At 43.9% G+C, this 14,930-nt stretch overlaps 2 protein-coding genes across 2 annotated transcripts in view; both read right to left on the reverse strand.

Moving 5' to 3' along the window:
* Window positions 1–1,433: 1,433 nt before the first annotated feature.
* Window positions 1,434–5,121, reverse strand: Tcf24 (transcription factor 24). Its single transcript, XM_032907446.1, has 2 exons — window positions 4,729–5,121; window positions 1,434–1,547 (listed from the first exon to the last, which is right to left on the reverse strand). Exons 1-2 carry the CDS (start codon window positions 5,119–5,121, stop codon window positions 1,434–1,436), a joined length of 507 nt encoding a protein of 168 aa, XP_032763337.1.
* Window positions 5,122–6,216: 1,095 nt separating this feature from the next.
* Ppp1r42 (protein phosphatase 1 regulatory subunit 42) overlaps window positions 6,217–14,930 on the reverse strand; it is a 42,314-nt gene continuing 33,600 nt past the window's right edge. Inside the window, exons 8-9 of the mRNA XM_032890575.1 lie at window positions 13,640–13,793; window positions 6,217–6,497 (exon numbers count right to left, since the gene is read on the reverse strand). Of these exons, the coding sequence (XP_032746466.1) occupies window positions 6,386–6,497; window positions 13,640–13,793 (266 nt within the window). The 3' untranslated portion in view covers window positions 6,217–6,385. The remainder of the gene's footprint in view (window positions 6,498–13,639; window positions 13,794–14,930) is intronic.

Here is a 14,930-nt window from a genome sequence, read left to right on the forward strand (position 1 = left end):
ATGAAATCTGTTACCATATTCAACAACTGAATTAAATATCAGAGAAAAATCTATCTCCTTTGTAATGATAGGAGGTAAAAGTCGGTATCATCCAAGTCAGGGCTCTGCTAATGCTGTCACTGGGTGCTCTTCCTGTTATGTTTTATGTAGTGGGGTGTGTGGAGGTCATGTGGAGGTCAGTTCTCTCCTTCCATTGTGTAGGTTGTGGTGCTGAACTCATGATGTCTGGCTCGGGGACAAGCACCTTTGCCCACTAAGCCAGCCCAAGCTGCTTCCTCTTGTTGAATACGAACTGTTGGTCTAGTCAGAAGACAGTGTGAACCCTCGGCCGTGGTAGTGTATGGTGCGGTGGGAAAGGTCTGCTGGTTCATAAGGGGCAGGCAGACTCAAGCCTGAGTTTATCTGTGTCCGTAGACTCTCACAGTTCGGATCACAGACAGAACTCCCAAATCAGTGCTGAAAATGCCACTTCCCCGGGCTGCCTAACTACCTGAGCTTGCCTAAGTACCCAGGCTGGGAAAGGAGACAGGGTGGATATGGTGGTGCCAGGAGAATGGGTGATGAACCCAGGACAGCCAGTAATCCTGAGCCTGTTCATACTGGTCTTGTATGGTTAGATCCAACTATTGACCAACCTCTTGAAAGGTGACTATACCATGTTTCATAGAGAAAAACATTCCTAATGTTCCATATACATTTTCTATCTGGAAAAAAATAACTACAGATAAAAGTTACTGCAACAATCTTCACACATACACAGATACACACACACACACACACACACAGACACACATACACACACACACACAGAGGCTGAATAGTGATTTTGTATCTTCTAACTGAAATGGCCAACTCAAAATACACACTGGTTTTCACAAAAATTGAATACTATATAAACACATAAACACATTTTATTTATTCTTTGAGACAGCGTCTCACTGTGTAGCCCTGGCTGACCCCAAACTCTATGTAGAGCAGACTGGCCTTGAACTCACAGGGAACTACCTGTCTCTGCATCTCGGAACTGGGATTGCAGACACAGCACTATGCCTGCTCCGCAGTCTCTTTTCTAAAAGGGCTGTATTCGCATCAGCTTCTTAGTTTGTAACAGATTCACTACAGACAGTGTATGCGTTGTTTGGGTCTGTACAACTCTACGCTCATGTGCGTCTCTCATTTCTTCACACAGCTTCTGTTCTTACTACACCTTTTATACTTCTCTTATTCAGCATCGACACAATTACTAACAAGCTATATATTTTTATACAGGGCTGACTATTCCATTCCACATTTATTTACACAGATTTTGATATTCAACTACAGGTTACAATGTAAACTTTCAGAAACAGTGTTTGTTAGGTCCAATGCAATAAATACAATTATCTCCCAGTCTTTGATAACAGCTACTGCTCTGCCAGGCCCCATCGCATGGCCTACGGCGGGGAGGCGGCTGGAGCATCGCTGTGGCTTCCCTTTTCTCCAGGGACAGAGTGCTTCAGAAACTGACCAGTTGCACCGATATACAGTCTTGATCGCATGGGCCACTTCTGAAAAGAGAGCACTTAAGTAAGAATCTGAAAGTTAGTACCTGTGACGGACAGTGAAGGTATACAATATTTAAACTTTAAGATACATTAATGCTAATGAGATTTATTTAGCTAGTAAGGATTAAAATTACAAAGTCTGTGGGCAATGTGAAGACTGCTTGGCAATACTAGTGATACAAGTGAAGGCCTTGAATTATAACTGTAAAAATAACAAGTTTGAGTGTTTGACGAGACACGCAGGGAGCTAAGGAGAGTGACTACTGCTGAAATGGAGGTCTATGACTGTATTTTAATTACAAGTTCATCCTAAAATTAAGTTTAAAACATTATTTCTGAAGAAGCAGTGCTCAGTTATATGAAAAATAGACATCTGCTAACAGTGGCTTTAGAGAGAGAGGATTAGGCAGGCCCTGAACAGCAGGGGCAGGCAGACAGGCAGGCAACTTCACAAAGCAGCCTGCACCTCTGAGTTTGGGTTTTCTGTCCCTGGGTATCTGACTACCGACAGTGATAATATACCTAATGTTTTCTAACATGCATGAGTAAACGACTTTGGACATTTATAGCACAGATGGCCAATGTCTGCAGGGACAGACACAGTCACTCTGACTGGGGCGTGCGTGGCTACAGTTGTTCGGGGCGGCATCATTTGAACACCAGTGTGCACAGACCGAAGCACAGCACCGGATCTCACACATAGGGGGATTTCATATGTCAAATGGAAACCGAAGAAATAGTAAGAGTAAAAATGGCAGTGAGCGGGTGTGTGACTTTCCCTGGAAAGTCGGTTTTTCTGGCAGCCAACAAAAGTCCTATTTTAATGTCTCCAGACGTGATCAGGGAGTACAGGTCTGACTCTCGCTCTCCACTAAGGTGTGTTTGTTCTGTTTCCGGCTTGTTTTAAGTCCTATGCATTATAAATTCCCAGGTCTGCATACAGAGTAGTAAACTTACGGCATCCTCATGGGCACGTATACCTCACTATGCTCTGTTCTCTACTTCAAGGTGTATTTAAAATGCTGTTTTGTGTAAATGTATAAAGACATAGCAATTAACCGGAACTCAGCTCAAATCGAAGACCTTTAAAAATGCTCTCTCACTTCAATTAACTGACGTTTTTAAATTCTTGCTTATCATTATCGTGGACAATGACTCTCATGGAGTTTGGCAATTAAGAGAGTCATTGGTACTATCTGGGCCTTCCTAGTGCTGACTGAAACTGCCAATTTTCCAAGTTAAAAAAAAAAATGGATTCAGACCACGCTGCAGAAGTTCGGTTCTTAAATCTCCCTTCCAGTTAAATGAACAGAAGCCAAGGCCTTGCAAACTCCTAACATGAGGCTCACCCCGACTATGCCTCTGTGATACTCCAAAGTCCCCAATCACTCTAACATGCCGGTAAGACTGGTGAGAAGGTCTGACATTTCAAAGTGACAGAACTGGAATACCTGTTAAAATATTGTTAGTAATTCCAGCAGCACTTAGTAACACTGTTGCATTAGAGGACCCGTGACTTGAAAACAATAAGGGAATCTGCGGGAGTTTATGGGAGTTTACTTGCTCAAAGTAAAAGGATCAGAATGTTTTCATTGCCTTTGTATTAAGGATACACTTTAAACATTTTGAGTGTTCATAAAACGTAGGTGGGCAATTTGTTAACTACTGCCAACTTCATCTTTTATGACATAATCGTTGGCCTTCTATAATTATCTCAAGGTTTAGAGATTTAGATATTATGGGCACTGTCTTTTAAAATCAGACAGAGATTAGATTGATTTTCCTTAAAACAGTTCTGACGATGAGAGCGTTTGGCACATGAGTCACATGAGTCAAGTGCAATGCTAGCTTGCTGTGCCCGTTTCTAACCCCGCTGTCTCTAGCATTTCTCAGTCAAGAAAGCTTCCGGTGGCACTGAGGTGAAAGGCTTGACCTCCTTCCAAAGTTTAACTATGAGGGAAGCATTTAACTTCTGCTTATGGGATTGAAATCTTAATGTTCAAATAGACTTTCTTGGAATATACGATAAATATCAAGTCAAAGATGACTATTAGCGGGATATTTGGCTGCCATTAATTTACTGCCCATGGTCATACAACACTCTTAATTTTAATGAGTGACTTTTCAGTACATTATAAAATTCAGGGACAGAATGAGTTCTATTATTGTTATAAATAATATTTCACGTTTCCACACTCAGCATTTGAACTGTTTTAAGTCTATCACCATGTTAATAGTATTTTCAAAGTAAGTTTTTGTTAAAATGCACTCTATAATTTTAAGCACAAATAAAATTAGAGGATGTGTTTTATCACATTTAAGCAAAATGTAATTCCTCATTTTTGTTAACTTATAATCCATTCAACACTTAGATATTTACAATTAAGTTCTAATTGTGTGTATTTGTGTTCAAATACTTCAGAATAGTGTGACACAAATGTGAACACTTAAATTTAGAAAATATAGAGACTCTTCGTTCTGAAGAGAAAGATCAATGGAAAGCTTCAAAAGAAATCTAGATGATGATGATGCAGAGACCACTGTACTACAGGAGAAAACGCAAGTCACACGTCAAACTAATGACCGCTTCACATATATGTAAAGGAATCATGCCAAATGTTTTCTCTTGGCTAATTTGAATACAGACCAATCCACTCAACATGCATGCCAATCTAATATGACAGGTAAAGGAAACATTACGGTTTTTTTTTCTAACATTCTTGGTAGCTGTGTAGTCCACAAAATTTGACTGATTGCAATTTTACTCTGGGGGATGCAGAATGCTGTCATTTGTTTTTACTGATTTTGGCAGGTTTTTTTTTAAATAATTATTTTAGGGGCAAAGAATTAGTTCCATGATTCCGTTTAATTCATGAAGACCTTGGGATAGCTCAAGAAAAAGACAATAGGAATTTAATTATTCAAGTCAAGACCGTTGACACTCCAAGGCATGAATGTAACTTAGTTGTTACCAGGTTGTCAGAAAGTACAACAGCCTCCCCATTTTTTCACCCTGAAAGACCGAAAATCTTTACTAGAGAAATCTGTATGTGGGCCCAGGTAGAATTAAACGCTTCAGCTGCCCGAACTGTTAAGAAGCAGACTCTAGTGGGGATCCTGTTACCATCGCCCGCGGACGGTGACAGGGTGGCTCGAGGGCTCCCAACCCCGAAGTGTTGCCTACCTTAACTGGGTGCAGATAGCCGTCACCTCGCAAGGCGCCCAGACTGGGGTCTCCCGGCGCGTCGGTGTCGTCCTGCAGGCTGCGGGTGAGGTGGGCGATGTAGGTGGTGGCCAGCAGCAGCACGTCCAGCTTGGACAGCTTGGTGTCCGGCGGCACGGACGGCAGCGTGCGCTGCAGCTCCAGGAAGGCGTGCCGCAGGGTTTGCACGCGGCTGCGCTCCCGCGCGGCGTTCGCAGCCGCTGGACGGCCACCCCCGGAGCGCGCCGCGACCCCGCCGGAGCCTGTCGGCCCGGCTCCCGTCTGCCCTGGGCTCGAGTCGCGGGCGGCGGCGGCGGCGGCCGGTGGGGCGGGCTCGGCGCTGCGTGGACTGCTGGAGGGACGGCCGCGCTCCATGGCGGCTGCGGCTCCGGTTCCGGCGGCGCGCACTGCAAAGGAGCGGGGCGGCCGTGAGACCCGGCACCGCGGGCTCGCGGGAGTCCCCAGGTGCTGGGCTGCTTCTGAGGGCGCAGAGGGCTCAGCCTCCGGTCCCCGCGGAGACACCCGCCCGCCCGGGGAAACGGTGCTGCGGGACCCCGGCCTCACCTCGGACTTGCGGCACCTCACCTTTCCCCGGAGCGGCGGTGCGGGGCTCGGCTGAGCAGGGCTAGGCGGCCAGGGGCGTCGGGGCGGTCATTCCATCCCCGTTCCTCCTCTGTGCGCCTTTTATGTAGGCGTCCGAAGCCGGCCAGCGGGAGCCAGCAAAGTCGGGCCGAGAGGGTCCCCCACCCGAGCCTTAGGTTAGGGGCCGCCGCGTCCCAGAGCCGCCCCCTCGGTGGACAGGTTCATCAATCAAACCGCTCGGGGGCGGGGCGGACGCCTGGCTCCGCCCCCTCTGGCCGAAAGGTGGAGAACCCTCTGCAGCGTCCGGGCTGAGGTGGGACCCCGCGGTTTAGTACCCCGGGACTTAGGGGCAGAGCCGTCAAGTGTGGGTCCCCGCCCGCCTTTATTTTTACGAGGTAAAGATTCTGGCAGTAAAACCTCAGTACACCGTGATCTAGAGTCCCGCTACCGCCACGGCCGGCTTCCCGCCTCGGCACCCGCTCGCCCGCAGGCTCAGGCTGGCCGCGGCGCCGGCGGGACTCAGCGCTGCAGCCCGCGCCCGCCGTCGCCGTGGACGACGCGGTCCTCGCCGCAGCCCAGCCGGACTTTCTGAACCGGGTTAGGAAGCAGCGCGGTTTCCTCTTTGAAGGCTATAAAGTGTCACGGCCGTTTATAGATTCGCCAACATTTCACTGCAGATTCCTAACTTTCCACGTCGGAAATACCAAGCAGTAAGATGGCAACGCAGCACTTCTTACACCGCGATGAACCAGAACGCGGACTTTGTTAATCAATCAGAGTGATCCTAAGACTGTAATGACTTTAGGCTTTAGAAGGCACACTCAGATTCCCCTGATTCAAGGACTCCTATTGAATAGGAAACCACATTTTATTTCCTGGTAAATTTTATTTAACAGCTAATAGAGTAAATAGATCCCAGAATTCACACACATAAAGCAAAGTCTCAGATTCTATAAAGAAACAAACAACATACACACCAAGATAAACGAAGTCTATAAACCCTCAAAACACGCTGTTGCCTCGTTCTATGAAGAAATCAAATCACTGGAGGCAGAATTTACTCCTTATTCTCAGACAAATTTTCCTTTACTTTTGGATTTTGGAGAAGGTAAGGTTCATGGATATCGGTTTTTGTTAGCAAGCTTTCAGATTCCTTCAAGGATAGATTCCTGTATTCACAAACAAAACAAACAAGACAACACAGCAGTATGTAATTAACTTGGCATGCAAGAAAAGGTAATGAAGAACCCAGGACACACTAAAGGTGGGAAAGCTCGGCTAGCCACTCCCTGCTTTGAGAGGTAGACATGGCTGTGGCTGTGCAGAAGTGCCTGCAGCTCCCTAAGTGTGCCTGGACGCATCACTCTAGCTAGCCCGAGGCTCTCCTGCTGCCTGTGTGTGTCCTGGACAGCACCGGCAGAGCAGAGTTTGTGTTGCCCAACAGTGTGTGAGAAGAAAAGACCACTGAGCCTCTCCCTTTTTGTCCTATCTTTGCTATTCAAGGCAGACTGATTCTAAGTCCAAATTCCTGAAAGAGACCTTTATAGTTAAATTTCAGTCACTTTAAATATGGTAACTCTAAAACTCCACTATTCATAATTAATAAGTAGCAGGTGCCGTATGGCACTTTTCATGTGCTGAGTACCTTATGGGTACACTCTCATTTTGCTTTTACCAAAACTGAGGATAGGGGTTCCAGGGATTGTCCAGCGTAGAATACCTAGTAAATGGCTAAGGCGGAGATCAAACCAAGTAGATTGTCTCTAATGTTTATAATATTCGCCATACTGTGGAGTATTTCTACTTTGCAGAAATGTTTGTGTCTATTAAGGCGAATACTTTGGATTGAATGACACATTATTAGCAGTGCAAATTTATGTTCATTGTGTACCTTTCTTTGAAGTTTCTAGTTGTCTAGTTTTCAAAACTATGACATTAGAATGCTGTAGATTTTATTCATTGAGTGTGGTGTAAGTCTAGAATGACTCTTAAGTCTTTTAAATATGTTGAGTTATAATGTTGATTGTCTTTGGTGATTAAAGTTAAAAAGCAAATATCACATAGCATAGACCAAAATGTTTGGACATTTTATATTATCCATATACTTTGTATATATTTAACAATAAATTGGTTTCAACTATGTGTAGTTTAAATTGTCGTTCAAATTAAGGAATAACTCATTGTTCAAATTAAGGAATAACTTTTAGCCTAGTGTGGTGGCTCACACCTTTAAACCAGCTCTCAAGAGGCAGAGGCAGGCAGATCTCTGTGAGTTCCAGGGCAGCCTGGTCTACATATCAAGTTCCAGGATAGCCAGGGCAAAAAAAGAGATCCTGTCTCAAAATAAATAAATAATAACTTTTATAGTTAAATTTATCCTTTTGAGGGACTAGTTCAGCAAGTTTGAGAAAATGTATATATAGTACTATAAGTACCACAAGAAGAAGGACACAGAACACCTCCATTATCTGCCACAATCCCCGTTCTCTAGTTCCTGGCAAGTCCTGGTCTAGTTTCTGTCACTACGGCCCTTTGCCAAATACTACACAATTAGAAGCACATAGTAGGTTTCTTTTAAAGTCTAGCAACTTTCACATAATGCTTCTGAGGCCTATTCATGTTTTAGTATATCAATGGTTCATTTCCTCTCATTGCAGAGTAGCATTCTTAGTATGTATGTTTATGTGTGTATGCATATATACATATACAAAACACACGTATACATATATATCATATACATGTTACAGGTTGTTTATCCATATCCCACTTGATATATGTGGTTGCCTTAAACATCTAGTGGTTACAATTACCACAGTATAAACACCCAGGAAGAGTTCTGGGACTGGGGGAGATTTTCATTTCACTTGGGAAGTTTTCTGTGCGTTACTTGGACTGTATATTTTTCTGTGCGTTACTTGGACTGTATATTTTACTTTATAATGCATCAAACTACTGTGCTACGAGGCCTCTTGATTTTTCAGTTCCTGTTTTTAGTGTATGAGTTCTAGGAACTCCATGTCTAATCAGTATTTGGAGGCTTATTTTTATTTTTTATCCATTCTAATACGTTGTTTTCCTCTGTGTGTGAGGCACGGTGGGCATGTGTGTACCTGTGAGCAGGTGCATGTGAAGGCCAGAGATTGGTGTTTGATGTCCATGTCTGTCAGTTTCTCTACACCTTTTGTGTTTGTGTTTGTTTTTGTTATGTTTTGTTGTTGTTTACAGTTTTTGAGCCAGGGTTCCTTACTGAGCCCAGGTCTCATCACCTTGCCTAGGCTGGCTGACTAGGAACTTCAGGGACCCACACATCCCTGTAATGGAATTCCAGGCCTGAGCTGCTTGCTCTGCTGGGCTTTTTGTAGGTGCTGGAGATCCAAACGCAGGACCTCTTGCATTTACTGACTGAGCCATCTCTCCACTTGCTCTATTGTGTTATTGTTAAAGACAAAGACTGAGGCAGGATTTACTTAAACCACCTGGAGCTCTGGCTTGCCAGCAGCTCTGATCCAAGCCCATGCATACCTGCTCACAGGGCTCTGGGGCTGCGGCCTGAGTGCCTGTGGTGCGTTAGCTGCACAGGGATGTGCTTGCCCATTCCCCTTAGCCACTTCCTCCCTTGCGTGACCTTCTGTACCTTCCTGGACCTGGGAATATTCTTAGTGGTATCACTGAGAGCTTCTCAATTGGAGTGGGAATATTCTTTTATTAAAGAAGTCTAGTATTTATAAATTGTTTGAATAACAAAGATTTGCATTTCAAAATATAAGCCTTTTAAAATGGAAAGTAAGAGTTATGTTAAATTAGGCATATATTGACAGCACTGAAGCCAGAATTCGCGAGCACTAGCTTAGCCTGTTAGAATGGAAATCTTTACTCTGCTTTCCACTTCTGCTCTTGGGGGTGTATCCTACTCTCAGAGACCTTGAGAACTGCAAATCAAAATGTTAACCTTCTATCTACTTATCCACTCAATGCTTATTTTGCATGTGAAATTAAGTATACTGAATGAAATATTGGCAAAACAAAAATAAAAGCATTTTGATTTTGCATGTACGTTTATGTAAAAGCATCCTAGAGTTTTATGCCTAACCCACAGTTCTTAAAATTCTTTTTGAAGCACAGAGATCTGTTATTACAACTGTTTAAACACAACCTTGCCAGCCAGGAAAGCCAGTTACTTTACCTACTAGAAGCCTCTGTTTATATATGTAGGTGTTCTATCTCTGTGCATGTGCACAGCAGAAGAGGGTAGTGGACCTCATGGGACTACGGTTAGAGACAGCTGGGCTGCCGCATGGGTGTTAGGAAGGGAACTCAGGAGCTCTGGAGGGACAGCCTAAGTGCTCTTAACTGCTGAGCTACCTCTCCAGCCCTAGAATCCACCTTTAATTCAAAGAAACTTCCATAGTTTAGCAAATACCTCAACTAGGTATTTCATAAATAGTTAACCAACATGGAGGGAGCACATTCCTGTGAATTACTAGTTGCAGGTATTGATATTCCTTAAAGATATCTAAAACCGAGCATAGCCTAACCCTTTGCAAGTATATTTTTAAATTAGCGAAATACATGGTTCTATGGTTATCGGCATGGCTTGGACTTGGGAGACAGTTAAGTAACCATATGCACTCTTCCTGGCATAGCACTGTACGGTTGTATTCTCGGTGGATCTTATGAGCAGCAGCTAGGGGTTTAATGTCTATTTTTTAAATCACTGAGGTTCAAGCACCCCTTGCATATTTGAAGAGAGGAAACATCTGTCAGAAGTGCTCACTGTGACAAACACAGAGGAAGCGACAATGTGTGCTGCTTTTGCTTACTTAAAACCATACATTATTTTAAATTGAACAATGAAGGCATTTGTCCAGAATCAGCCTTTAAATAAAAAATAGTTTAGACCTAATCTTTAATTAAAGCATACTTTGATAGTATCAAGTTCAGTTTGAGGGTCAAAAACAACGTCAATAAGTCTGACTTTTCTCTCCCTGCAGGGAAAGCAGGCTTGTGTAAATATACACATGCAGACTGCATGCATTTATGAGACAGGGAAAACATTCCCGTCCCCCGACAGCTGTTGCTTTGCGGTGCTCCAATTTGCGTGCAGGCACAACTCCCAGTGTGCAGAGCCCTCAGGAAGTGTGCAACAGATTGTTGCTTTTGGAACATGTACGGCTTTCAACTCTGCAGGTTCCTCACCTTCAATGTTACACACAGCTTGTAAAAATACATTGTGGATGTCACCTCATTTTCACCTTCAAAATAGTTAAGGAAAAGAGTTGCTTCAATAGATTTTCTTAGGAACTGAAAATAATCTGATCATCTGATCTTTGTGTTTGTGTTCAGATGGTGTGTGTGTGTGTGTGTGTGTGTGTGTGTGTGTGTGCGTGTGTGTGTGTGCATTGGGTCTTGAACACATGATACAAGATAAATATGCTCTACCATTGATCTGACACTCCAGGCCAAATTATTATTTTTTTTCTTAGGGACGTTTTGCAAAGGCAAAAAATATATTTCCTTTCCTTCTCTCTAATGATTTACTTACTTTAACTTATTTTACGTGCACTGATGTTTTGCCCGTTTTGTCTGTGCAAGGGTGTTGGATCCCCTAGAACTGGGGCCACAGACAGCTACTGAGCTGCCGTGTGGGTGCTAGGAGTTGAACTCAGGCCTTGTGGAAGGAGACAATGCTCTTAACTGCTGAGCCCTCTCTCCAACCCCTCCAGGCCAAATTATTAGTACATTGTCTTTTGTACCTTACCCATCTTCCAATTTTAATCTCAGCGTCCTTTAGGATTTTCAGTTTGCTTTGATATGAACTTACTGAAGGTCGCATGGCTGCACTCCTCGATGAACATGCCAAGCCATGCGTTAGCCTTCTGCTTTGCATGTGTGGCGTATTGCAATTGAAAATGGAAACTACATGCATGGATTGTGATGTGGAAACAAAAATGGAAACTACCTCATGCGAGCAAATAAGATTCCCTCTCCAAATTACTAAAATGCATCATCAGGCACACCCTAAAAGTCTTTTGTAAAGCACCTGAGTAAGTTCTATAATACATTTGGACATCTTTTATTAAAAAGAGACATAACTAATATTGCCATCCAGTCAGACTTAAACCAAAACAGTATTTGGCCTGCTCTCAGGGAAAAGGTTTCCTGAGGAAACAACGAACACTGAAAAGAAAGCATCGCCTAACATTCCTTTTCCACAGTTGACACTGAAACCTCGGAACTGAACGCACGCAGCTTCACGTGGTGGCGGAGCGTCTCACAACCCTCCTTTTCTGCTGCCTCCTTTAGAGCAGTTCCTCCTTTCAAAGATGCCCTTAGCTCCAAGGTTGGCTAGGATGAAGAGAGCGCGATGCCCAGTCTCACTGCCGCGCTCCTAACGACCTGGACTTTACGCCTGGATCCAGAATGTGCGCTGTGCCACAGCCCACTGCGGATCCGGTACTACATGGTGATGTGTAAAGTTCACCCTCTCCGTTTCCTGAGGCCTTGCTTATTCCCCTTGTCTGTTGTTTAATCCACCCATGACATAGAAGCACTACTTGTGGAAGCCCTTGGCGAAGAAACAAAATCTTAAACAAGCAATCAGAAACCCAAAACAACACCGACCACAAACGGAGCAGTGGGGTTTATAGGGCATTTAAGAGGCTGTCAGGGTGGTGTGGGAGGCTCTGGTTTTGCAGGTTGTGTGTGGACAGTAAAGCATGTTCTCACACAGCTCCCATGTTACTGTGAGTGGAGAGGAGGTCAAAACCCAAACTAGGACTCCTTTTGCAGTCTCCCTCTCATCTCTCCAGCAAGCGTTCTGAAGACCTACAGACTCTAGGTCTGCATCAGCTGAGCTGCTCTGCAGTGGGGGGCCGGGGAGGACTGGGCCCCAGTGCCTCCACAGGGCCTCTTCTGCTGGGCTTGGCTACAGATTGTCAGATCGTGACTGACAGGACCACAAAACGAGCATCACACGACAGACCTACCTGCCTGCCTTTCAGCAGGCCGTTCTGGAAAGATGAATGCAAGTCCACAGTGCACCCACTCCTTGGATTACTTTCCCAATGAAATATGTATTACCCTTCGTTACAGGAGTGGGCTTTACTGGACGACTGGGAGGTCGGCAGAGGGAGCAATCACTGGATGGCTGTGAGTGCAAAGGAAGGGCTCCGCTCTAGCTCAGTGGGAGAAGGCTTGCTTTGCATGAGGACCTTGCTTCAATCTCAGTGCTGCTCAGGAGGGGGAAGGGAGAGAGATTAAATAAATAAAGGGAAACTGCACATAAATGGGAAAAAGCTTGACATATGATGTATAGAATGTGTTAACATCTATCTGGCTAAGAAGGTCCTTAGCGTTGCCAATGTTATACATCAACTGTGGCAGACCTGGCTCCCAACCTGGCTTATAAAATACTTGATTAGGGTTGTCTTATTTGGATTTTTTTTAAGAGACAGGACCTCTTTTGGCTCAGGCTGGTCTTGAACTTGTTGTTTAGCTGGTGACAACTGTGATCCTAATCATCCTGCTTCAACCTCCAGAGTTCTGGGATTATAGCTGGCCAGATCCCAGCCACTTCTTGTTTATATTTTTATGTTGTATTGTTTAATGCGTGGGAAGTATGTATTTTAGAAAAAATGAGGTTATTTCCTAGAATGTTATAAGTTTTTATAGAAACAATGCCATGTTTCTTAAAAAACCAAAACTTCAACTGTTTTCTCATTAGGAAGTTTATAACAGATTTATATAGAGCTGAATTGAGTTTAGAATCAGAGTTGGACTGGACACTCAGACCTCTTTTTGGATCATAAACCTCTAGTGACTGAAGCTTCAATTGTCTCCCGAGCGATCAGGCTCAGTGCTCTGGCTTGGAGTACTCTGGAGGGAGCAGTCGAACACACTCTGGAGGGTGCAGGGAACACACTCCCTGCAGTCCTTCTGCTACCGTCTGCCACGCCCTCTTCCTCCCACCCCTTCACTAGAGCGCATCACCAGAGGCCTCACCCTCCTTTGGGACGCTCCCTTCCCCTGGAGATTCAGACGTCTTCATCCACATCTTAAGGACTTTCTGGCCCCTGCCCCTCCCTGAGTGCATCGAGCCACACTCCCAACTTGTCCAGAACCACACCCTCCGCTGCAGTGTTATGAATGTCTGCAGTGACCAACACTAAGGCTTGTGCGTGCGTGCGTGTGCGTGCGTGTGTGTAAAAAGGACAGAGAGCAGATAGCTAGGAGGACTCTTCATCTGTGTGGCAGTAAGGGTATACCACTCCCTGGACAAAGACCAACCATACAAGCATTTGAAGGGACTTACCCTATATCTTCAGTAATTGTAGTTTTATCTTCTTGGGAAAACTTTGAAGATGCCTTTCCAAGATATCTCTGTACATCAGAGAAAAAGACTACTTTTGGCTTACCCACCTGTGGGTAATAAACAGGAACTATGTGATGTATTGTTTCAAAGTTACCTGTAGCATACAAAGAATTAAAAGCATCCTGCTTTGAAACTAATTACAAGATTATCAAATAGTATATATTAGTATCTTAAATTATATGTTATGGAAAGACAAATCCACAGTAAAATTAATAATAAATTAATACCCAAAATAAAACATCACAGACTTTCATACAAAAAACCACACAAGAAAATTCACAGCTAATTCTTATAGAGAAAATGAACATGCTAGCATTAATATAAGCGTAATTGATTGACTTAAATTTTGCTCTTCTAAATTTATTTTCTTTTAAAAAATATTATTTATTTAATGAATATAAGTACACTGTAGCTGTCTTCAGACACACCAGAATAGGGCATCAGATCCCATTACAGATGGTTGTGAGCCACCAAGTGGTTGCTGGGAATTAAACTCAGGACCTCTGGAAGAGCAGTCAGTGCTCTTAACCATGGATCCATCTCTCCAGTCCCTAAATTTAGTTTCAAAGTAACCTTTAGGGTGTGAACTAGTCATGTATAGTTGTTGGGATATATTCATACCTTTACTTGAGCACTTATCATTCTATATCATTTATGGTTTTCAGCTGTGATGTCCTTTTTAGTGGAGAACGTTTTGTTTACCTCTAAGCCATGTAAAAGTAACATTTATTCACCTGATGTTTCTGTAATCTCAAAAGCTTACTGCTAAATCAGCTCACCCTTTCTAGTTCTCTCCGAACTCTGTCTGATTGGCTCAACTCAGCTGTCCTGGCTCAAATTCCTCTTGAAGCTGACTGATTCAAACTGGCTTCTCTCAGCTTCTGACTGAATTGTTTTGCTTGGCCTCAAACTAATTCTGGCAATCTGTTCTAACCTTCTGGCTCCTTCTCACTCTCTGGTTCCTTTTGTCTTCTCCTCTAATCTGTCTATGTAGAACTGTCCTGATAAAACCGCCTCTCTCTCTCTCTCTCTCTCTCTCTCTCTCTCTCTCTCTCTCTCTCTCTCTCTCTCTCTGTGCTGCTCTCTTAAGTCCACTCTCTTTCCTGTGTGTTCTCATGAGAATTGGACATATCCTACTTTCTGATTCATTCTATCAAATCTTTTTCTGGTTTGTCACTCTTTCTGCCCCTCAATTAGATATCGCTTTCAGGCACGGCTGCTTTCTTCTACA

This window comes from Rattus rattus, chromosome 1 (genome assembly GCF_011064425.1).
Source record: "Rattus rattus isolate New Zealand chromosome 1, Rrattus_CSIRO_v1, whole genome shotgun sequence".
In the NCBI taxonomy this organism is placed as follows: domain Eukaryota; kingdom Metazoa; phylum Chordata; class Mammalia; order Rodentia; family Muridae; genus Rattus; species Rattus rattus.